Here is a 24354-nt window from a genome sequence, read left to right as displayed (position 1 = left end):
ACCAGTGCTGTTCTCCTGCCTGAGTCCATGTGGCATAATCGTATTAATGCTCTTCAGCATTAACCCTTTCAGACATTTATACAACAAAAACCTCATGAAAATCTTTGAAACTCAGACCTCTCCTTAAGTATAGGTCTGTTTGACCAGTGGTTTGTACTAGTTCGATTTCAGGTCTCTGTAGAGTTGGCTGATCTCAACCCAGTTGTTGATAGAAATGTTCAAATTTGTCACAGCACTGGTAGATGTGAGCGGGAAAGATCCTCTCATCCAACTACCGTGTAGTGACCCAGTATCGAAGTCTGGAGAGAATTAGGTTGGCCTTGCCTTTCGGTCATCGCATAGTTGCACAACCCACTGACACCTATTGTTGAGGTTAATATTGTTGCAAATGGAATTAAAATCTAAATGCTAGTAGCTAGGCTGTATCATCAGTGATGTCAGATCACAGGAAATTGGAACCTGAGGAAGGGTCAGAATTGGGACACACAATTTTAAAATTGAGGGGCCTCTCATTAAAGGCAGCGATGAGGAGGAACTATTTTCTCCCAGGTCATTAGTACATGGAACTCTTCTTCCCAGTGAGTGGTGGAGACAGTGTCATTGAGTACCTTTAGTGTAGAGATGGATAGATTCTTGACTAACAAAGGAGTCAATAGTTAGTGAAAGGAGACAGGAATATGAAATGGAGGCCACAATCAAATCCGTCATTATCTTATTAAATGACAGAGCAAGCTGGAGGCTCCAAATGGTCCAGTCATGATTATAATTTGTATGTTATTAGTAAGGTTCTCGTGAAGTCCTATTCAACTACTACTGTATACACATTATTCAAGTAAATGTTACAGCCTCACGCACTAACATAATGTCCAGACCTCATTAGTCTGACACTCCTGGAATGGACTGTGTTGTATTTATAAACTTAATGGCTTCTCATTCCCCTCATTTTTCACCAATTGGAACCTTCCAGTTTCTCCTCATTGTTAGACACATTGAGTCTTTCATACTCTCCATAATTGTTTGCTTATTAGGATACACAATGACTTGGATTTCTCTCAGGGACTTTCCTCATCACTTGTAGCTTTGGAGCACACCCTATTGCCGGCGCCCATCCAGAAATGCAACCAAAGTTACAGCAGCCAATCCAGAGAATGCAACCCCAAAGAAATGTCCAGAATGCACCTCTTTCCTTTGTTTATTGGGTACCTTTCTGTCTTGTACTGTGGTTGCCTACTGTCCTTGGTTGTGCTTCTGGAGATCTGGTCATGTGGGCTCCACCCTTTCAGCAAAGGCTATCCTATCTCCCAATATGTTTGTACCCTGAAATTAATGTGTTCAATCCTCAACATCCAAGTGATGAGCCTTTACTTCCTGGAGACTCCAGGACAATCTCTGAGGGTAACCTGAGATTTGTGTCATTCAGACTGAATGTGAGAACCCAGAGGTTTCCGAAGATTTAGCTTGGTGCACTCTCTGAGTTGCCAATTAACTGTGTCATACGTTACAACTCAACAAATTCTTCTATGGTTTAGAGTAAAATTTTAATAGATAATGAATAAATGAAACTGATACAAAATTAGCTGAGTGACAGAATCGCACAACAGACTTGTGAGTATAGTTACATGTCATGGTATAGAAGGACAGTAGCAACATGAGTACAGAACTGGCTGAGTGGTAGGAAACAACGTAATAGTCAGTGGATATTTTGTGGCTGGGTGAGGTTTGTAGTTGAGTTCCCTTGGGGTGGGCACTGAGATTCTTGCTTTTCCTGACACATATTAATAGATCATGGCGTGCAGGGGACACTATCAAAGTTAGTGAATGAAATGAAACTTTGAAACATTGTAAAAGGTGAGGGGACAGTGTAAACATCAACAGGACATAGATAAGTTGGTGGAGTGCGTAGGTAGGTGACAGATGAAGTTCACTGAAAAGTGTGAGGTAATGCATGATGGGAAGAAGAATGTGAACAGACAAAATACAATAGTGGGTACAATTCTGAATGGGGTTCTGGTGCAGTGGGACTTGGGTATGTATGTGCATGGATCATTGAACGTGGCAGGACAAGTGGGGGAGGGCAGTTAATGAAGCATGCAGTGTTCTTGACTTTATTAAAAGAAGTATTGAGGTCAGTAGGAAGAAGGATTTCCTTCTTAAAGTATGTCAGTGAGCCAGATGGGTTTTCATGTTGATAGTTTTGTGGTTACCATAACCGAGACTAGTTTTCGATTCTAGATTTATGAATTAAATTTAAATTTCACCAGCTGCCCTGGTGGGGTGATCATGTTCGATAAACAAAGAGAAGACCCATTGTTGGTTGCTTCTTGGCCCCTCCTAATGGCCTGGAAGACTGTAGGGGACTAGACTGGGAAATCTCCCCATACATTTCCCTGTGCATGGGCAGCACAGTGGCTCAGTGATTAGCACTGCTGGCAGCGACGCCAGGGACCTGGGTTCAATTCCAGCCTCAGGTGACTGTCTGTGTGGAGTTTACACAATCCACCTGTGTGTGAATGGATTTGCTCCGGTTTCCTCCCACAATCCAAAGATGTGCCGGTCAGGTGGATTGGCCATGCTTAATTGCCATCGTGACCAGGGCTTTAAGGGCTAGGTGGGTTAACCATGGGAAATGCAGGGTTATGGGTGGGAGCGGGTTCTGGGTGGCATGTTCTTTGGAGGGTTGGTGCTGCGTCAGTGGGCCAGATGACCTGTTCCCACACTGTAGTGGATTTTATGATAAATCTTTCCTCAATTGTGTGGTGGCATTGAGAATGAGAAATACAAAAACTGGGAGAAAAGAGTAGACAGACTTGGATAGGAATGAAGGATACCCTGACAAAGCTGTGAAATCTCAAAACTATACTATTGCATTTTGTTGTCATATGTTTTCAATTGATACTATGGCTATTTGTCAAGTTCTCTTGTTATTTTGTTCCTGGTAAAGAATAACCTGTGTTTTTTACAAACAGCAGGCCATTGTAATGGATTTTGTGATCAAATAGGTTGGAGATGTCTGAAAGAGGTGATTTTGTTTGCATACTGAGAAGGGATTTCTCATTTCATCAGAGGAACTTGATCAGAAAGGGAAAATCTCTGTCGTGCTGTGCTGTGTGAACTTTGCTTGGATCAGTTACATCTGAGGGGTTCTCCCAGATCTAAGGCACACATATTATATTGCAATTATGCAAAATCAGCATGTACTCTCTCAGAAAAGTGAAGTGTGAAAGGTGGTTTGTTTGCTGACTTTAGTATTGTAGGACACTAGACCATATTGATGCTCACTGCTTTTTCATTTGTTTCAAGTTAATATTGTTACCTGCACCTTGAGATACCAGTCTAGAGTATCTTGGTTTCTGAGTTTTGTACATACACTGCCACAGAGGCTGTTGTTCATTCTCTTTGAGTAAAGCTTTTCGATTCCTTCTACACTGTAGCACTTTGTATATATATCTGTGCATAGTAGGTTCTCAAATACAGCTTTTTAGTGCAGTGTCTAAAACCACTCTCTCCACAAACTCGTTCCAGACTGGGTATCTTGTCTCTTACAACGACACAGTCATTGGATAAGTCATGACTCTCAATAGATCACAATTACCAGCTATTTTACCTTAACCAAAGCAGAGGACACAGCCTGCAAATGAACAGGGATAAATGCAGAACATTGGGCAGGAACCTAGAGGAGCTGTTACAGGATTCCTATCAGGAAACTTTACTCTGCAGCCCCATCCAGTAAGGGATGCCAACTGGCTTCCACTGTCAGCATGTCTGGTCAGTGCAGCCCAGCGTAGATGTATCCGCTGGTTGCCTTGCATTGTGGGTGCTGCCAAGGGGCCAGCTGCAGCAGGAGAGTCGACAACACCACCAGAGCACCTTCAGTCAGAAGACAGTGACTACTACGGCAGTAAGAGCTAGATTGGCAGAGGTACCATACTCCATAATCAAATGCAGTGACAATCCTTCCACCGGGGAGATTTGAGCATCACAATTTAATACTAACAACTTGACATGAAGTCATCTATAATCAGTTTCCCAGCTCCTAACACAGAAGAGGGGGTGGTCCATGAACCCTTGGAAGTAAGTGCAATCTATTCCTAAATGGAGACTAGTTGCGCTATTGAGTCCTCTAATCGACTACCCACCCTCTGCCAGGCTGTGGCATTCTGCCTCCAGGAACAAGTTACAGAGTTGGAACTTGAGGTGGAGCTGATTGGGAAGTGAAATGATTGCATTTTCCTTACCTTCCACTCAGCCCCATGTCCTCAACATCCCCTGCACAGGAATATAAATTCATTACTTCTGAAGCAATAAATCTTTGTTCCGGACAGTCTTTCTAAGGAAGACACTGGAAAGCGTTTGTGTTGATTCAATCAAATACAAATCAGATAGATTTACGTGATGTTAGAAAATAAAGTTTTGGCATAAAGTGAGGAGATTGTGATGCAACATGCGGTAGATGTTGGGGAGGAACAGGAGACTGTGGACATTTGGTTGCCAAAGCTCATCACTGTGTCAGATTCATTGGGTAGATTTGCTGATATGAATCTTCAGGCTTGGGTTGGTCTGATATGGTGGAGGAAAACCACTTAGTACGTCTGACAGAAAGAGTCTCTTATCTTCATTATAGTTTATTCTCCGATATGGTTTGTTGTGTGATAGCAGCTGGATACAAGTTACATGAGCATGATAGACATTGTTACTGAGGGAGACGTCCATTTTAGATCTGAAGCTATCACTTCCCATCCAAGAAAATGCTATATCATAGTGGGCAATGCTTATTGAACTCCACAGAAATAACCCTTTCAGATGCTCATGCTTTATTCAATACCCGTCCCTGGGCAAAATCCTCACCTTGTGTCTGGGCCTGTTATAGACAAATTGATCGAGGTTGATTGTCATGTGTAGTCAACCAAACCATACTGTTGTATCATGTGACTTCCCAGAAGGGGTTAGGTAAACTCGATCTGAATCTTTAATTGTTTAGCACTTCCTGGGTGTATCAAAAATTCACAGAAAAGGCTTATTGGAGGACCTCATCTCAGTCTCAGGAATACAAGTGGGGAAGAGTTTATAATTGCTACTCAGCTCATCAGCCTTGCTTCTTCCATTTTTGGCTGGGAATTGATGGGGCTTCCAGAGGTGGCTGATTCAGGGCTAATAGTGCCTCTTCCAGCCACCAATGATACCAACCCCTTTCCTCCCCCGGTAGCAAGAACAAAGGCAAAAAGCCCCACCCAGCCTCACCAATAATAACCCCTCCCCAGGGTGTGCTGGATTAGCGCTGGCAACCTTCCCCCATCACTCCCACTTCACCACATTCCGGGGGTGGTGTCCATGTTACTGCTCCTTTCTGTGTGTAATGCTAGAGTAGTCACCACTGCAGGGACTCAGTAATCATTGGTCCTCTGAGTGGCTGGCTGTGTCAATCTGGAAGGGGTCTGGGGGGCATAACCATGCTCCCTGGGAGGCACAGCACTGGCAGAAAATTGTTTCCTGTCTGTGAATGCAGTTTGGGCCACCCACAACCCCTGGTCAAGGTGGGGATTTTGTTTGACCTTTCGACTGGCGAATGGGTCTCACGCCAACTACAACATTTCCCTGTGTCAGGAACGTTGTTGCTAGGGTCGAAATACTCAATCTGAGCTAGGTTCTCTCAGACTGTTTGCTGACAGCCACAATTGGGTTGTCAACTTTGCAGAATAATCAATCCTGCCATCTCCAGGAATCTAGGTGGCAGTGGCATATTAGTTAATGTGCACAGAGCCAATGATTCAGAGGGTCAGACGTAATGCTCTGGGGTCATGGGTTCAAATCCCGCCACAGCAGATGGTGGAATTTGAAGTCATTGACTAAATTCAGAATATATAGTGAGTCTCGGCAGTTGTGACCATGGCAACTATGATGGATTGGTTTTAAAAACCCTCTGGGTCACATATGCCCTTTGGAGAAGGAAAGCTGCCACCTTTACTTGGTCTGCTGTACTTGTGACTCCAGACCCACAGCCATGTGGTTAGGTGTGAACGGCCCCTTTGAAATGGTTCCAGCGAGCCTCTCAGTTCAGGGACAATTAGGAAGAGCAACAAAGGTTGGCCATGTGCAAAGAATTTAAAAATAGTATTATTTTTCAGGACTATGAGTACAACCCTGGGCAAAAACAATTACTGTTGCATAAAAGAGAGTGTCTTTGCGACACTTCCTATTTGTTAATTGCGAAAAGTATTGGCCTTTGGTTCAAAAAGGCTATTCGCCGGTCATAACTCATCTAGCCAAATCCTGAAGTTGGCCCAGAAATGGCACCCCATGTGTAGATGGATGTGTGGGAGGAGTGCTCCACTTAGAGATGACCTATTTCAGTCAAGATCTTCAAGTGTGTCTGGGCCTGTTATGGACAAATTGATCAAGGTTGATTGTCAAGTGTAGTGAACCAAACCATACTGTTGTATCATGTGACTGCCAGAAGGGGTCAGGTGAACTCGATGGATCTGGATCTTTAATCGTTTAGCACTTCCTGGGTGTATCAAGAACTCACAGGAAAGGCTTATTGAAGGGCCTCATTCTCAGTCTCAGAAATACAGGTGAGGAGAGTTTATAATCGCTCAAGTGTGGTCCTGTCAGGCCACTCAAGGAGATGAAGAGGATTTCGCATCGCTCTTCAGGGAACAAGCAGGGGAGATTCCCCCTTTTCTCCAAATCGGTCTTAATCCCTCAGCCAGCATTCCGAGAATACAAGCCAGCTGTTTGCTGCTGGGGGCTGTGACTGTCTGCCAATTGGTTGACAACCTTTCAGAAGTGCTGCATCAGTTTTGAGACATGGTACCGTCCCAGGTGGTGGAAGCCAATTTTTTCAACGTGACCTTTATTGTCCTTGACTCCACCCAAAAGGAGGGACTTACTGTAACTTCCAACTATCTTGAATTAAACATAAGGTCCTGACTACGCAGCACTGATAAGGCATACCATCAATGAATTTAAATAAAAGTTAAAGTCATGAGGGGTTCTGATAAAGGAATTGGCCAAAGAAGCAGAGGGAAGGTGAGGTGAATTTTTCTTCGTGCAGAGAGTTGTTTTGCCCTGCAGTGCACTTCCTGAAAGGACAGTGGAAGCTGAAACGGTCTTACTTCTAAAGGCATTGAGAAGTCCTGCTTTAAAACCAAAAATAAATTGGTGGGTTACAGGGAAAGAGCAGCTGAGAGGGACAGGTTGGACAAGTTCTTCCAAGCAGCCAGCACAGGCATTGTGGGCTGAGTGGCCTCCTTCTGTAGTGGTTGTGTCTCTGATTCGATGAAAGGAGCCTGGAAGTGGAGGGCCCTCCTTGTAAGGAGCAGTAGCAGTGACAGTCTAATCTCTCAATGCCAACCCCCCCCCTCCCCCACCTTCAACCATCCAGCCAGCTCAAGTCTCAGCTTGAAGAACACCATGCTTTTACTGGAGTCTATCCCGACTGGCTCCTGATCCAGAGATCTGAGCATTTATATTGCGCTTAATGTAATAAGATCTCCCGAATCTTTTTATAGTTTAAGTTACTTTAGCATGTGTTATTCAGCTGGGGGGGGGGGGGTGGGGAGGAGAGGAAGGGAGGAGGTGGTGGGAGGGGTAGGAGAACGCAGAGTATGGTATGAAAATGTTGTGCGGAGGCTGGTAAAATCCCAGCCTGTTTATGCACACAGCACACATGTGTACAGTTTAATAATTGACCGTCATAGAGATAAGGAGCTTAGTGCTCTGAGTGTGGGCTTTGATTTGTGACAGTCGTGGAGTTAATTAATGGATTTGTGAAGAATGCCGAGGCGCTGGATTTAGAGATATAGAGTATCAGCCTGCATTTTTCTTCGCTTGAGGATTGACCAATTTTCCCGAGGAAGACTGGAGAAGGCCAGAGGGGGAGCGTCTGATTTGGATTTTCTCCGCAAATGCCCATGACCTTTGATCGAATGTGCACATCACTGCTGCATGTGGTGGAGCTGGGTTTTTTTTTTGTTCGGATATCTGCCTAGATCTATCTGACTTTGGTTTTCCAATCGTGAGGCTGGCCTTCGGCGCTCTACTTTCCAGTGAAGGGGGTCAAACACACGCTTTCCTAGCTCGCCTCTCCTCCTGAGTGGAGCTGACAACTTGTATCTGGTGTTCCTGGTGACTCCCAGACAGTGTCCCAGTCTAACTATCAGCTATCCAGTCGTAAAGTCTACGAGTGATAATGGAGGACTTTTGGACCCTTCATTCCACTTATGGTAAGCGCTGTTCACTCCAAGTTACCTTTTCAAACGGGGGTGCCTTGGTTCCGAGAGGAAACATGCCAAGACGATTGTGATCGCATTTCGTGTCGTCCCTGTCTCTTCCATGACAGATGGTGAGGAGTTGCTTCTTGACGAGCAGTTCCTTGTGTTGTTGATACCATTTTAAATTCTACATCTACTCGGGCCTGTAACCTGTGGAAGAGGGGGGATTTCCTGTTTCCAGGTCCCTGACCAGCACTCAGTCTTCCTCAGTCCTCTTCCTGACTCCAATCTGTGATTATGTGTTAACGTAGCAAGGAAAATTGTGGGGAGATTTAACAGAGCTGTTTGAAATTATGAAGGGCTTTGACAGAGTAAGTAAAAGGAAGCTGTTTCAACTGGCTGATAGGTAAGTTCACAAAGGACCTAGGAAAGTTGACAAAATAATTTTGGGGGGGGGGGAGCGTTTGGAGTTCTGAGCTGCTATGATTTAGAATGCACTGGCTGGAAGCATGATGAATACGGATTGAACAGTAACATTCAACAGTGAATCAGATAGATCTTTGAAAAGGATTGGCCCCCTCTCTCCTACAGTGTAAATTGTTGTGATGGTCTGAAATTTGGCATTCTTGCATTTGTCCTGGAGGCAGCGAGATGAACAGCTTTGATGGCAAGTCTCTCCTTCCAGTGACATTCAGGGAAAAGGATTGGAAGCTCAGGGAGAACAGCAGAAATTGGATAAACTTTCAAGGAGGTTCTTTCTGCGCTGGATAACTCACTGCGGAGAACAGCTTTTGTGGGAGCGGATGAGTCAACTCTGCATTGATATGAAATAGTGGCTGCTTTCAGAGATACGTACAAAAGGTGACATGGGAAGGCAGAGTCTCTGATCGGAGAGCAACTGGCACAGTTCAGAGAAAAAGTTAAATCCCCATCCGCTGCGGGTTCCTGAAGGATTATCACCGACAAGAAGAGATCACATTCCCAGGCCTGTGGCCGAGTGAAGGGCAATGTGTGGAGGGCACCTGCTTTCTCCACAGCTCCCCTAGCTTGAGACTATGGGATCACAAGTTCAGATCCTTGGCATTTCATAAAGCAATGGTCAGAAACTTGGTTAATAAATCAGAGTGTGCAATATTTTTGTTTTGTGACAGGTTTAATGGGCCATTCCTCTGATGTCTATAATATTGGTTTTCTTAACAACACCTTATAGCTCTTTCAACTCCACGAAACAACCCAAGGTGTTTCTTTGGAACATTATTAAACAAATACTGGCACATGAGCAGATATGCCTGATAACCAAAAGGTTGGTCAAAGATATAGGCTTAAATCTTGATTTAAAGGAGGAGAGAGAGAAGTAGAAAAACCATAAGATATGGGAGCAAGCCGAGGCCATTCAGCCCACTGAGTCTGCTCTGACATTGGATCATGGCTAATATATTTCTCAACCCCCCTTCTCCTGCCTTCTCCCTGTAACCCTTGATCCCCTTACCAATCAAGAGACTATTTATCTCTGTCTTAAATACACTTATAACTTAGCCTGTAAAGGCAATGCATTCCACAGAGTCACCACCCTCTGGCTGAAGAAATTCCTCCTCATCTCAGTTCGAAAGAGTCGTCCCTTCACCCTGAGGCCGTGCCCTCAGCAAGAGTCCTAACACAGAAGATTTGTCCTTTCCATGGATTGTCACCTCATTGCGATGGAGAGGCCTGAGTGTTTTACCAGGGGGAGTTCTCAATTCCTGGCAGGGTCACCCATGATGATGAGGTCAGCATGGTGGAGCCAGACAACACGCAATCCAAAACATGACCAGAATGGTGATGCAGGCGGAAGATGCTGGTGCAATGTCAGTGGCTGCTGCTGTGGATGCAGGCTGCAGCAGGAGGGAGACTCCCAATCTTTGAGATTTCCTTGCCATCTTGGAGTAGGATCTACCTTCTGTCAAGGACAGTGACAGCATTCCCATGTTAAGAGACGCCCTGCACAAGGCATCTGCTTCGAGAGGAGTTCAACACTGCCCTCCGCCCCCACCCCGTGTGCTCAACACAAGCCCTACAGCCATTGGTGAGAGTTGACAAGACAGCATTGAGAGATCTGGAGAAAGGACGATAGCTTCACCGAGGAAGTTCACAACGTAGGATCCTTGCTTCTAAAGACAGTCATCAACGAAGGAGCAAACAAAATAGGGGTTGTTCAAGAGACCAGAATTAGAACGCAGGCATTTTGAAGGAGCTGGAGGAGATTGCAGAGCAGGGAGAGGTGATACAGTGGAGGGATTTGAAAACAGGGATGGGAATTTTGAAAGGAGAAAGTGAGGTCTGCAGATGCTGGAGACCAGAGTTGAAAAGTGTGGTGCTGGAAAAGCGCAGCATCCGAGAAGCAGGAGAATCGACGTTTCGGGCATAAGCCCTTCCTCAGGAATGAGGCTGGTGTGCCAAGCGGGCTGAGATAAAAGGTGGGGGGGGGGGTGGTGGAATTTGGGGGAGGGGCGCTGGGAATATGATAGGTGGAAGGAGGTGAGGGTGAGGGTGATAGGCCGGAGAGGGGGTGGGGGCGTAGAGGTCGGGCAGAAGGTGGCAGGTCAAGAGGGCAGTGCTGAATCCAGGGGTTGGGACTGAGATAAGGTGGGGGGGAGGGGAAATGAGGAAGCTGGAGAAATCTACATTCATCTCGTGTGGTTGGAGGATTCCTAGGCAGAAGAGGAGGCGGTCTGGCGATGGAGGAGGCCAAGGACTTACATGTCCTTGGCGGAGTGGGAGGGGGAGTTAAAGTGTTCAGCCACGGGGCGGTTGGGTTAGTTGGTGTGCGGGTATCCAAGAGGTGTTCCCTGAAATGTTCCGCAAGTAGGCGGCCTGTCTCCCCAATGTAGAGGAGACCACATTGGGTGGAACGGATACAGTAAATGATGTGTGTGGAGATGCCGGTGAATTTGCGATGGATATGGAAGGATCCATTGGGGCCTTGAAGGGAGGTGTGGGCGCAAGTTTTGCACTTCTTGCGGTTGCAGGGGAAGATGACGGGAGTGGAGTTTGGGTTGGTGGCGGTGTGGACCTGACGAGGGAGTGGTCTCTCCAGAACGCTGATAGGGGTGGGGAGGGAAATATACCCCTGTGTGAGGTCTGTTTGGAGGTGGCGGAAATGACGGAGGATGATATGATGTATCCGGAGGTTGGTGGGGTGGAAGGTGAGGACCAGTGGGGTTCTGTCATGGTGGCGATTGGAGGGGCGGGGTTCAAGGGCGGAGGTGCGGGAAGTAGAGGAGATGCAATGGAGAGCATCATCGACCACGTCAAAAGGGAAATTGTGGTCTTTGAAGAAGGAGGCAATTTGGGCTGTTCGGTAATGGAATTGGTCCTCCTGGGAGCAGTTGCGACAGAGGTGAAGGAATTGGGAATATGGGATGGCGTTTTTACAGGGGGCAGGTTGGGAGGAGGTGTAATCTAGGTAGCTGTGGGAGTCGGTCGGTTTGTAGTAAATGGGAACTTTGAAATCAAGACTGTGCATGGGAGGCAACGTAGGTCAATAGGCAGACCTATGAAGAGACCAGCAGCAGAGATTTGGATGACTATATGTTTACTATGGGTAGAGTGTGAGAGAACAGTTAAGATTGTGCTGAAATAGTCAGGTTGAGAGGTAACAAAAGTGTGGACGAGGGGCGTACTTTGCTCAGACTTCTATGCAAAGGAACTTGCGTGGGACGGTACATCCTCATGCGTCTGGATTGTGTGTTCACCGTTAGTCCTGTGTTGACTGGTAGAAGTTTTTGTCTATTGCTCGACAGTTAGTGTTGATGTGACACAGCTCAAAATCATTGATTTTCTCCTCTCATTTAGAATACATTGATAGTCATTGCAATAGGACTGTGCTTTACCATCAGTAGTTTCTTTTTGTTTGAACTGTACAATAAATGGATGGTTGTGACAAATGAGAAAATCCTTCCATATTTTTATGTCCAGGGAACAGTTACTTGGGTGGGACTGAGAAATAAGAAAGGGATGATCACTTTATTGGGATTGTATTATAGACCACCCCAATAGTCAGTGGGAAATTGAGAAATAAATTTGTAAAAAGATCTCAGTTATCTGTAAGAGTAACAGTGTAATTATGGGAGGGGATTTTAACTTTCCAAACAGAGTTGGACTGCCATTGTGTTAAGGATTTAGGTGGAGAGGAATTTGTTAAATATGTACAAGAAAATCCTCTGATTCAGTATGTGGATGTACCTACTAGAGAAGGTGCAAAATTTGACCTACTCTTGAGAAATAAAGCAAGGCAGGTGACTGAGGTGTCAGTGGGGGAACACTTTGGGGCCAGCGACCATAATTCTATTATTTTTAAAATAGTGATGGAAAAGGATAGACCGGATCTAAAATTGGACGAAGGCCAATTTGACAGTGTTAGGCAAGAACTTTCAAAAGTTGATATTCTCAGGTAAAGGGATGGCTGGAAAGTGGGAGGCCTTCTAAATGAGATGATAAGAGTGCAGAAAGAGTATATTCCTGTTAGGGTGAAAGGCAAGGCAGGTAGGTATAGGAAATGCTGGGTGATGAGAGAAATTGAGGTTTTGGTTAAAAAAGAGAAGGAAGTATATGTCAGGCATAGATTGAGTGAATTCTTAGAGTACAAAGGCAGTAAGAGTATAGTTAAGAGGGAAATCAGGAGCGCAAAAAGGGTATACAAGATAATCCTATTTGCCAAAGCTAAGGAGAATCCAAAGGGAGTCTATAAATACATTAAGGACAAAAGGGTAACTAGGGAGATAATAGGGCTCCTCAAAGATCAGCAAGGCAGCATATGTGTGGAACTGCAGGAGATGGGGGACATACTAAACAAGTATTTTGCATCAGTGTTTACTGTGGAGAAGGACATGAAAGATATAGAATGTGGGAAATACTGAAAAATGCCCATACTACAGAGGGGGAGATCCTGGATGTCTTAAAACGCATAAAGGTGGACAAATCTGGGAAGCTAGGGAAGTGATTGCTGGGCCCCTTGCTGAGATATTTGTATCATTGATAGTCACAGGTGAGCTGCCATAAGACTGGAGGTTGGCAAACGTGGTGCCACTGATAAAGAAAAGCGGTAAGGAAAACGCAGGAACTATAGGCCAGTGAGCCTGACATTGCTGGTGGGCAAGTTGTTGGAGGGAATCCTGAAGGACAAGATTTACATGTATTTGGAAAGGCAAGATCTTACTAGGGATAGTCAACTTGGCTTCATGTGGGGGAAATCATGTCTCACTAATTTGATTGAATTTTTTGAAGAAGTAACAAAGAGAATTGTTGAGGGCAGAACAGTGGACGTGATCTATATGGACTTCATTAAGGTGTTTGACAAGGTTCCCCATGGGAGACTGATTAGCAAGGTTAGGTCTCACGGAATACAGGGAGGACTAGCCATTTGGATACGGAACTGGCTCGAAGATAGAAGACGGAGGGTTGTGGTGGATGGTTGCCTTTCAGGCTGGAGCCCTGTGACCAGTGGAGTGCCACAAGAATCGGTGCTGGGTCCACTGCTTTTCATCATTTATATAAATGATTTGGATGTAAACATAGCAGGTACGGTTAGTGAGTATGCAGATGACAACAAAATTGGAGGTGTAGTGGACAGTAAAGAAGGTTACCTCAGAGTATAACGGGATCTTGATCAGATGGGCCAATGGGCCGAAGAGTGGCAGATGGAGTTTAATTCAGATAAATGTGGGGTGCTGCTGTTTGGAAAGGCAAATCAGAGCAGGACTTATACACTTAATGGTAAGGTCCTGGGGAATATTGCTGAATAAAGAGACCTTGGAGTGCAGGTTCATAGCTCCTTGAAAGTAGAGTTGCAGGTAGATAAGATAGTGAAGAAGGGGTTTGGTATGCTTTCCTTTATTGGTCAGAGTACAGGAGTTGGGAGGTCATGTTGTGGCTGTGATTAGGCCACTTTTGAAATATTGTGTGCAATTCTGGTCTCCTTCCTATCAAAAAGATGTTGTAAAACTTGAAAGGGTTCAGAAAGGATTTACAAGGATGTTGCCAGGGTTGGAGGATTTGAGCTATAGGAAGAGGTTGAATAGGCTGGGGCTACTTCCCCTGGAGCTTCGGAGGCTGAGGGGTGACCTTATAGAGGTTTATAAAGTCATGAGGGGCATGGAGAAGATAAATAGACAAGGTATTTTTTCTGGGGTGGGGGAGTCCAGAACTAGAGGGCACAGGTTTAGGGTGAGAGGGGAAAGATTTAAAAGGGGCCTAAGGGGCAACCTATTCACACAGAGGGTGGCGCGTGTATGTGAGCTGCCAGAGGAAGTGGTGGCTCTTTCCGTGCTGTAGATTTTTATGACTCTATGTCGTGATTTTTGGACGAGATTCGAGATACATTCAGATGTGTGTTGTAATAGGGTAATGCACTGTAGTTTAGAGGGGCCTTACAGCTGAGAGAATTTGTTCTTTTGGTGCAAGTATAATGCAAGATAAATTTCTGCCCATTTCCATCAGGGACACTGATATATACCATCAGTGAGGTTGTTTTGTGTGTTTTGTCAATTTTCCCGTCCTGGTCAGGCCAAGTTAGGGCGTGGCTGCACCAATGGTTTGAGGAGTGAAAGCCAGACTTTTTGACGGCTGCACTGACTTCATGTTTACGCAAACCTGGCCCTCTTCTGTGCTTTCGATCGACTTCTATTTGTGTTCACAAGTCCTGTCGAACTGTCAACATGTCTCAGTGTCTCACCCATGCCTCAGAGTCAAAAGGTCATGGGTTTGAGTTCCCTGCCCACCACTAGAGGCTCAGATTCATAATCAGGAGCAATCCCACCTGTGCGATTGGGCAAAATGCTGTACTGTTCAGAGTCACTGTCTCTAGGGTGAGTCAAGGCCTGGTCAGTGTAGAAGATCTCCAGCCATTACTGAGTCAAAGTTATAGCATCATACAGCACGGAAACAGACCGTTCGGTAACTAGTCCACCCCAACCATGTTTTCAAACTAAGCAAATCCCACCTGCTTGTCCTTGACCATATCCCTCCAATCTTCCTTTCTATTCATGAGCTGATCCAGATGTCTTTTAAACATTATAATTGTACCTGCCTCCACCACTTCTTGTAGCAGTTCATTCCACACATGAACCACCCTCTGTGTAAAAACATTGCCCCTCATGTCCTTTTTAAATCTTTGTCCTCTCACCTTAAAAATATGCCTCTAGTTTTGAACTCCCCCACCTTAGGGAAAAGACCTTTGTTATTCACCTCAGTTATGCCTCTCGTACTATTATAAACGGCTGTAAGGTCACCCCTCAGCCTCCTGTGCTACAGTGAAGAAAGTCCCAGCCTATCAAGCCCCTCTAAAAGGTTCAACTAGAGCGCTTGAGAGGGGATTAGACTGTGATTTGAAAGTGAACACTGTTCAGGCTAATGGGGAGGAGACCGAAGAATGGCACTAAATGAATGGTTCATTTGGAGACACAATGAGCCAACATCCTCCTGCACCATTGTATCATCTCTGTAATTCTATGCACGGAAGGTTACCCTTATAGAATCAGTTAAAGTGGGATTGTAGAAGGCTCATGCAGGGCATAAAGGTTAATGTGAACTAGTTGAGCCTTGTGGCCTGTTGTTTCACTGTACCTACAGTGTAACCCACTCACCATAATGCTAACTTAATTCAGGTAGTACAATTCATAAAGGACCAAATCATTTTGTGGGGGGCTGTTGTGGATGTTGAGCGTGAGCATGGGCAAGACATATTTACCAAACCTCACCCCCACAAAATTCCTCTTGCATAATGGGTATCTCATGCACTCCCTCACTCCAAATCACTCTTTCTCATTCTTTATTTTGCAAGTGTGGAGCTCAGGCAGTTTACGAAATCGAAACGGAAAGTGCTGGAGAGACTCGGCAGGTCTGACAGCATCTGTGGGGAGAGAGTGAAACAGAGTTAACATTTTGAGTCTAGTATGACTTTTTTTCTCCCCCCCCCCCCCCCCCCCCCCCCCCTCCCCCAGAATGTTAACTTTGTTTCTCTCTCCCAAAAATGCTACAAGACCTGCAGAGTCTGTCCCCCACCTTCTGTTTTGATTTCGGATCTCCAGCAGTCACAGTACTTTGCTTTTATTTGACGTGGGGTGGGGTTTGATTCCACACAGGAACGCTGTAGAGCTCCCAGGATCAGCCATCAGATAGCTGCTGTCTTTATTGCATCAGCTGTGTGCCTCATTCTTTGCCCAAATCAATCATGATTGGTTTATGTGACATGACATGCAATATTTCTGAGGGTGCCAAGCAAGGGCAAGTTTATAATGTGATAAAGCACTCTGTAAACGCAAGTCTTATCTTCCTGGCTTCATTTGCAGTAACTCTGTGAACTTCCATAGGCAGCTGTATTGGCACCAGTCCCACTTACATGTGGCCTGGGCTGTATATCGGACCTTGTCCTCTTAACAGAACTTCCACCCAGTTTTCAGCCTTTTGGAGCTGTGCTTTCTTCAGATTTCCCTGATTCAGAAACAGTGGCAGAAGGTTCATTTGTCACCAGTCTTTTGAAAGTTGAGTCAACAGACCTTCACTTCTCAAGAACTGCGATGCCCCAGATAAAGAGCACTCCTTACAAAACTCATGGAGATTCTGCTGGGAAATACAGCAAAAAGTATTTACCAGAATCTCAAAGGCTTTATGGCCCCATTCAGAATGGTGTTTTGTTGTTCAAGAGCAGTGGAAGGTTTTGGACATTTCATTTATTCTTTCATCTATTCCCAGGACGTGGAAAGGTCTGCAATTCCTGTCCATCTATAGTTAATGTTGAGAGGACAGTGGAGGGAAGTTTGAAATTTGGACATTGTTAAGAATCAGGAAAAAAAATATTTCCTGCTCAACTTGTTCAAAGATATTATTGCACACCTCTGGAGCTGGTGGGATTTGAACCTGGGTCTCCTTCCTCAGAGATTGGGGCATGGAATCATAGAGGCCCACAGAACAGAAAAAGGCCCTTTGACCCATCATATCAACATGGGACATAGCCACTGTAGCACAACAGCCCTTCAGGATTAGTAAGGAACAGCCTTTTAAATGCATTTATGTCCATCATTGTCATTAAAGGATGCGCAAGCAATTTATCTCATTCAGTAAAAATAAGTCTATTAAGTTTACAACATATTTCCATATTTACTCATTGATAAGGCATCACATATCAGTGGCGTATACCCACCCCTGCCCCAGATTCAGCCATCTAAACTCATAAGCTGCATTAAAGACAACGGCAAACATTGGGAATCTCTCGCCCGACAAAATTCTCACTGTGTTCCAGGGGCAATTCCTATCACTGCCCCTCTCTCTTTGCTCCGAGACCAGATATTAAATTGCGATAAAAGCAAAACGCTCTGTGGATGCTGGAAATCTGAAACAATGTGGGAGAAACTCAACAGGTCTGGCGGCACCTGTGGAGCGAGAAACAGAGTTAACGTTTCAGGTCTAATGACTCTTCTTCGGAACTGGTTCTGCTGTTTGTGAGGGTTTGCTCCAAATTCACTGCCAGGTTTCATATATTACATGCTGACTGCACTTTAGAAACTGCTTGGTTAGTTACACTGTGTCCTGGGGATGTCATGGAAGGGACATTAAATTATAATTCAATTGTAAGTTCTTCTTCATCCCACTTGGCACGTGTGTGTCTATTTGAAGTTGCTTAAAATCCCTTTCATTCGAACAATGTCTTATTTTTCTGTTCTCTCTGATAGTCACCTGCCACACCCAGTTCATATCTCATTTTTGTATATTGAGAAGAGTAATAATATTAGCAGTGTCCCTAATGTTTACACACTATTTAGTCGGATAAACTTGGACGATGATTGTAAAAATGCAATAACCAATTTGTCAGACACTTTATTTCCATGAAGACCATTACCCTTTAATTTGTCCCTGCGTAGATCCAAATGCTTAGCTTAATTTTGATTCTGTGGGTTTTCGATTTCATTTAGGTGTAGGGGGCATCCTGGTATAAATTAGACATTGATTGAAAGTGAATGTGAATGGGAAAGGGCTGTGTAAGTGAGACACAATGGGAGAACTCAATATCGCTTAATTCAATAAAGGTAATGAAAGCACAGTCTCATGTTCACTGTGCTTTGTGTAACCCCAATCACTGGAGAAGAATCAAAAAGGGCATTTGTGAAATGAATGGATGGGAAGCAGGTGGGACTCGGGCAGTGAGAACGTGGAGGGGGCTGGAGATTGGTCACAGAATCAGGGAAGGACCACAGCATAGGAGGAGGCCAGTCTGCCTGCCATGTCAGTGGCAGCTCTCTGCAGCAGTAACATTGCCAGTTCATTCCGTTGCTTTAGCCTGTCTTCTTTTATTCTCTTCAGATAATTATTCAGTTCCCTTTTGAAAGGATAATCGAATCTTTCTCCACCACACTCTCAGGTAGTACATTCCACATCCTAGTCACCCATTGTGCCAAACATTTTGTCCTCATTTCACTCTCACTTCTTTTGCCAATTCCCTTAAATCAGTGTCATCTACGTCTCAGTCCCCCACCCTGGAACAGTTTGTCCCTATCTGCTCTGCCCAGATTCCCATCTATCAAAGTTCCTCTTAATCTCTTCTAAGGACAATAGCCCTTAGCCTCTCCAATCTATCATTGTAATTGAAGTCTGTTACACCTGTTAGTGAGCATTGGAAATACAAGCTCCACTCTTCCTGGAGTTATCTCAAAAGTTAAAAAGTTTTTAAATAAGCAAAACTTCCCAACTGTCAGTCAGCATGGACCAGGTTTTTGCACTTAACAAGGGTTACTATTAATTATGAATAAATAATTATGAACCATCAACATACAGCTCAACTAGTTAAAAACTCTTAAGGCCCTTATAAACTCCCCCTCTGCATACAAAAAAAAGGTAGACAGGGAAAAATGTGGGCAGAGGGAAAGGCTGGGAAGGCAGTTCAGTGGGCCCTGTCCACAGGGTTTGCTGAGATGATACTTTTGCTGATCAGAGCGTTATTTCTCCAGATACTCGTTTTCAGGGCACAGGGTGACTGCTTCATACTTATAAAGGTCCCCGACTTACTGATTAAAAGTCACAGCACTACATTACAGGATATTACCCTCCTCCTCTGCCCCTTACTAAAATTGCTTCACTGCCTCAGCAACCCAGCTGATGGGTTTGAGAGTCCGACACTTTCAACCTCTCATCCTAGGTGGACACATGAGGAGAGAGAAACTGGCTATCTTCAGGCTTGAGATGTATTTTACTGTAGGGCAAAAACACAGCTCCTTGCTTCCAGAGAGTTGATAGCCTCTGACCCGAACGTTCACATTTTCTGAGCTGTTTCTTTGGGAGCCACTCACATAGTTGTTGCCAGGCCGGAGGCCTTGTCATTGCTAACTCACCATTATTCCACAGATTCATCAGTGACTGGTTGCCAGCCAAATCTCTGTTCATGCACACTCCCAGACTCCAACTTACCTGTAACTACGCTCTCTCCACTGCTCAAACAAGCAGCTGTGTAAACAGCACTTCCAATGTGTGGCAGGTTACTTGCTTTCAACAAGACTTGACTTTTAAATTAGTCTTATTCCCATTTCAGTTCACAATCAAAAAAATAGAAACATTAAAATAATTGGTTTGTACAAGTCCCTCATCCCTGGATCCCTTCTTGTAAATCTTTTCTGTAAGCTCTCATCCCTTCACATCCTTTCTAAAGTAAGTTGTCCAGACTGGACACTGTACTCCAGCTGAGGCCACCCCAGCGTTTTCTAAGGTGTGACATAACTTCCATGATTTCTCCTGATATGTTTTGGGGTTGGAATGCTTTTTTGGAGACATGAAATGGATTTGCTGAATGGACATTTCCCCTTTTGGGGGAGATAAGAACCTGGGAACACAGTTTAAAAATAAGCAGTCTCCCATTTCAGATGGAGATAAGGAGAGAGAGTGATGAGTCTTTGAAATTCCACACAGAGCACCTGAAGTAAGGTCACTGAACATTTTGAAGGCAGAGATAGATATATTCTTCACAAACAATTGAGTCAAGCATTAATGAGGTTGTGAAGTTGAGGGCACAAACACCCCAGCTATGATCTTATTGAATGGTGGAGCAGGCTAGAGGGACTGAATGGCCCACAACTAATTCATATGTTTCTATGCCACCTTCAAAGATGTACCTGTACTTGTAAACTCCCAGGTCCCTCTGATTCTGTACCGTCTTTACAATTTTGTATTGCTTCTTGTTCTTCCTACCAGAAGGCATCACTTCACACTGAGATGTGTTCAATTTTGTGTCATGTGTCTGTCCGTTCCACCAACTATCACTACCCTCCTCATACTTTCATAACAACTCATAAATTTCATAAGAATTCATAAGTTTCCTTTCAGTGACCAACTAAACAGAATCCCAAATGTCTTTCTGGAGACAGAGCGACCTACCCCACCCCAACCCAACACACACACAAACACACACATGCATGCATACACATACACACACACACACTCTCCCTCCCTCAGTCACTCACTCTCACACACACCCTGTCTCTCTCTTTCACTCAAACACATACGGACACACGCAATCACTCACTCTCACACACGCGCGCAATCACTCACTCTCACACACACACACACGCACACACACACAATCACTCACTCACACTCTCACACACACACGTACACCTCCACCCAATACACTCACCCACCCACATGGAGGTGTGCATACCCACACATAATACAGCAGTGCCTTTCCAAACTTTTTCCCCACTGTTACTCAGTTTCAAGACTTGAAAATTGTTGCAAGCCTTCACTGGGTACTGAGAGCATGGGCTTTGCAGGCTCTGAGAGCGAGTGTTGTTACAGCAGAGTACAGCTATTACAACTTTGTTAGAGCTCTACAGCAGCTGTTACTGCCTCAGAGTTCACTACCCCAAAATTTCAGCCCACATTGGGGTCCCGACCCCAAATTGAGAAGCACGACATTACAGGATACTATCCCGTTCCCCTGTTCCTTAGTGCCTCAGCAACCCAACTGAAGGGTTTGGGAGTCCTACACTTTCAACCTCTGATCCCAAGTGAACTCAAAGGCTTGAGATTCCAGCGTGAATATTGGGACTCAGCATTATAATTGTTTAATTCATTCATGGATACTGGGTTTCGTTGATTGAGCCAGCATTTATTGCCCATCCCTACTTGCTCTTAAGAAGGTGATGGTGAGCTGCCTTCTCAAACTGTTGCAGTCCATGTGCTGCATGTAGACCCACAATGCCATTAGGGAGGGAATTCCAGGATCTTGACCCAGCGACAGTGAAGGAACACAGATCTGTTTCCAAGTCAGGACGGTGAGTGGCTTGGAGGGGAACTTGTAGGGGGTGCTGTCCCCATGTTGTCTGCTGCCCTTGCCCTTCTAGTTGGAAATGTTTGAATGTCTGGAAGGTGCCTTTGTTGGATTTCTGCAGTGCACCCTGCAGACAGTACAGTTGCTGCTACTAAGCATTGGTGATCAAGGGAAAGGGTGTTGGTGGACGTGATGTCAGTCAAGTGGCCTGCTTTATCCTGGATGGTGTCAAGCTTCTTGCTGGAACTGCACCCATCCAGGCAAGTGGAGAATATTCCATCACCCTCCAGATTTGTGCCTTGTAGATGGTGAATAGGCTTGGGGGAGTCAGGAGGTGAGTTTTTTGGTAGAATTCCCAGCCTCTGACCTGCTCCTGGAGCCACAGTACTTATGTGACAAGTCTACTTGCGTTTCTGGTCAATGATAACTCCCAGGATATTGATGGGGAATCTTGATGGCTCCCAATTGAGCCTCACCTCATTGGCAAAGGGTGGACCTAAAGAAGGGGAAGCTCTTGATTTTAATCTGAGTTAACACCTCCAGTGGGTACAGGAAGAAACTGGGAGAGGGAAAAGGCTTGACAATCATTATGCCAAGCACCCACACAAATACCCAAAACCACTTGCAAACTGAAAAGGCTACACCAAGAATTAAACTATTATAAATCACTGGTTAGGCCTCACTGAGAGTATTGTGTTTCTGAGTTGCGCCACTCTTGGAGAACCCACAAAAGAGATCAGCCAAAAGATAACCAGCAACGAAGGATTTCAGTTATGGAGACAGACCTTCAGAAGCTGGGGTTGTTCGCCTCAGAACAGAGAAGGTTCAGGGGAGATTTAATTGAGGTATTCAAGAGGATGAGGGTTTGAGCTATAGGGAGAGGCTGAACAGGCTGGGGCTGTTTTCCCTGGAGTGTCGGAGGCTATGGGGTGACCTTATAGAGGTTTACAAAATTATGAGGGGCATGGATAGGATAAATAGACAAAGTTTTTTCCATTGGGTCACGGAGTCCAGAACGAGAGGGCATAGGTTTAGGGTGAGAGGGGAAAGATATAAAAGAGACCTAAGGGGCAACTTTTTCACGCAAAGGGTGGTACGTGTATGGAATGAGCTGCCAGAGGATGTGGTGGAGGCTGGTACAATTGCAACATTTAAGAGGCATTTGGAAGGGTATATGAATAGGAAGGGTTTGGAGGGATATGGGCCGGGTGCTGGCAGGTGGGACTAGATTGGGTCGGGATATCTGGTCAGCATGGACGGGTTGGACCGAAGGGTCTGTTTCCATGCTGTACATCTCTCTGACTCTATGATTGGTTGTCACTGGAAGAAAGAGATACTGTATAATCAAAAGGCACAGACTTCAGAAAATTGCTGACAAAACCAAATTGAAAATGAGGGAATATTTTTTAAAGTAATAAGTTCTGACCTGGAATGCACTGTCTGAAAGGGTGCTGGAGCAGTTTCATTGATAGCAGGCGAACAGGAATTAAAGAAATATTTGAAATGAAAAACGCACAAAGCTTTATAGAAAATTTAAGAAAATGGGAATGAATTAGAAAGCTCTTTCAAAGACACGATTACCTGAGTGATTCTGTCTCATTGTATGATTCCTTGAACTGTACATAGGATTACAAGCTTATTATTTTGCAGGTTCATTACTTGTCATTTCAAGTTTAAAGATACCTGAACCTCTCCGATGTGCTAGTTCTTGTCGCTTGCTTTCCACACAATGCGTATTCTTGCTCTCATTGTTCTCCCTCCCAGAACAGGAGATTAAAAAGGAAGCCAATGGAGATGTTCAAGCTCTAAGAGGTTTTGAGGGGGCACAATCGAGAATAGCTGCCCCCAGTCACGTCCAGATGTCTGTAACTTCATGACAATATTCTGGGCTAAGTCACTGGCATGTTGTCAGCCCACAGTCCAGCAAGAAGCTTTCCCTCTTTGGGCTGGGAAGTGGATATAAATTGGGAGATTCCTGATGAAGGGCTTTTGCCTGAAACGTCGATTTTCCTGCTCCTCAGATGCTGCCTGACCTGCTGTGCTTTTCCAGCACCTCACTCTAATCTCGACGATAAATTGGGAGAAGCTCCACTCTGGAGATTTGATAGAAAGTTTAAGAGAGTGGGATAAATTAGAAAGCTCATTCAAAGACATGATTGCATGAGTGGTTCTGTATCATTGTGGAACTCTGTGAACTGTACATTGGATCACAAGCTCATTATTTTGCAGCTTCATTACTGATATTCCCAGTCCCAGTATGGAGGGACTGCTGGATTGTGAGAGGCACTGTCTTTCAGCGGAGACATTAAACGCCAGGCCCCAATTGCCTCCTCAGTTTGAAGTAAAGGAACTTACAGCACTATCTTCCAAAACACTTCTCCCTGGTGTCCCACTCTGCACGAGTTATGTTAAAATTAGACTATCTGGTCATTATCAGATTATATAGAATTACACTAAGTTTACAGCCCAGGACCAGTCGCAGGCAGATAGGATAGTGAAGAAGGCGTTTGGTATGCTTTCCTATATTGGTCAGAGTATTGAGTACAGGAGTTGGGAGGTCATGTTGCAGCTGTACAGGACATTGGTTAGGCCACTGTTGGGATATTGCATGCAATTCTGGTCTCCTTCCTATCGGAAAGATGTTGTGAAACTTGAAAGGGTTCAGAAAAGATTTACAAGGATGTTGCCAGGGTTGGAGGATCTGAGCTACAGGGTGAGGCTGAACAGGCTGGGGCTGTTTTCCCTGGAGCGTCGGAGGCTGAGGGGTGACCTTATACATGTTTACAAAATTATGAGGGGCATGGATAGGATAAATAGACAAAGTCTTTTCCCTGGGGTTGAGGAGTCCAGAACTAG

General features: G+C 44.9%; 1 protein-coding gene across 4 annotated transcripts in view; it reads left to right on the top strand.

The window, feature by feature from the left end:
• LOC140479597 (retinoic acid receptor RXR-gamma-A-like) overlaps positions 1 to 24354 on the top strand; it is a 334953-nt gene that overhangs the window by 59451 nt on the left and 251148 nt on the right. The window contains exon 1 of one of the 4 annotated variants that reach the window (XM_072573424.1): positions 8010 to 8222. The exons of the other annotated variants lie outside the window; for them this stretch is intronic. Coding sequence (XP_072429525.1) covers positions 8189 to 8222 — 34 coding nt within the window. The 5' untranslated portion in view covers positions 8010 to 8188. Of the gene's footprint in view, positions 1 to 8009; positions 8223 to 24354 lie in introns of those variants that run through there. 4 annotated transcript variants of the gene reach the window in all.

This window comes from Chiloscyllium punctatum, chromosome 7, assembly GCF_047496795.1.
Source record: "Chiloscyllium punctatum isolate Juve2018m chromosome 7, sChiPun1.3, whole genome shotgun sequence".
Taxonomy (NCBI): domain Eukaryota; kingdom Metazoa; phylum Chordata; class Chondrichthyes; order Orectolobiformes; family Hemiscylliidae; genus Chiloscyllium; species Chiloscyllium punctatum.
The sequence above is the reverse complement of the archived record's forward strand: the minus strand, read 5'-3'. Positions and strand labels throughout refer to the sequence as shown.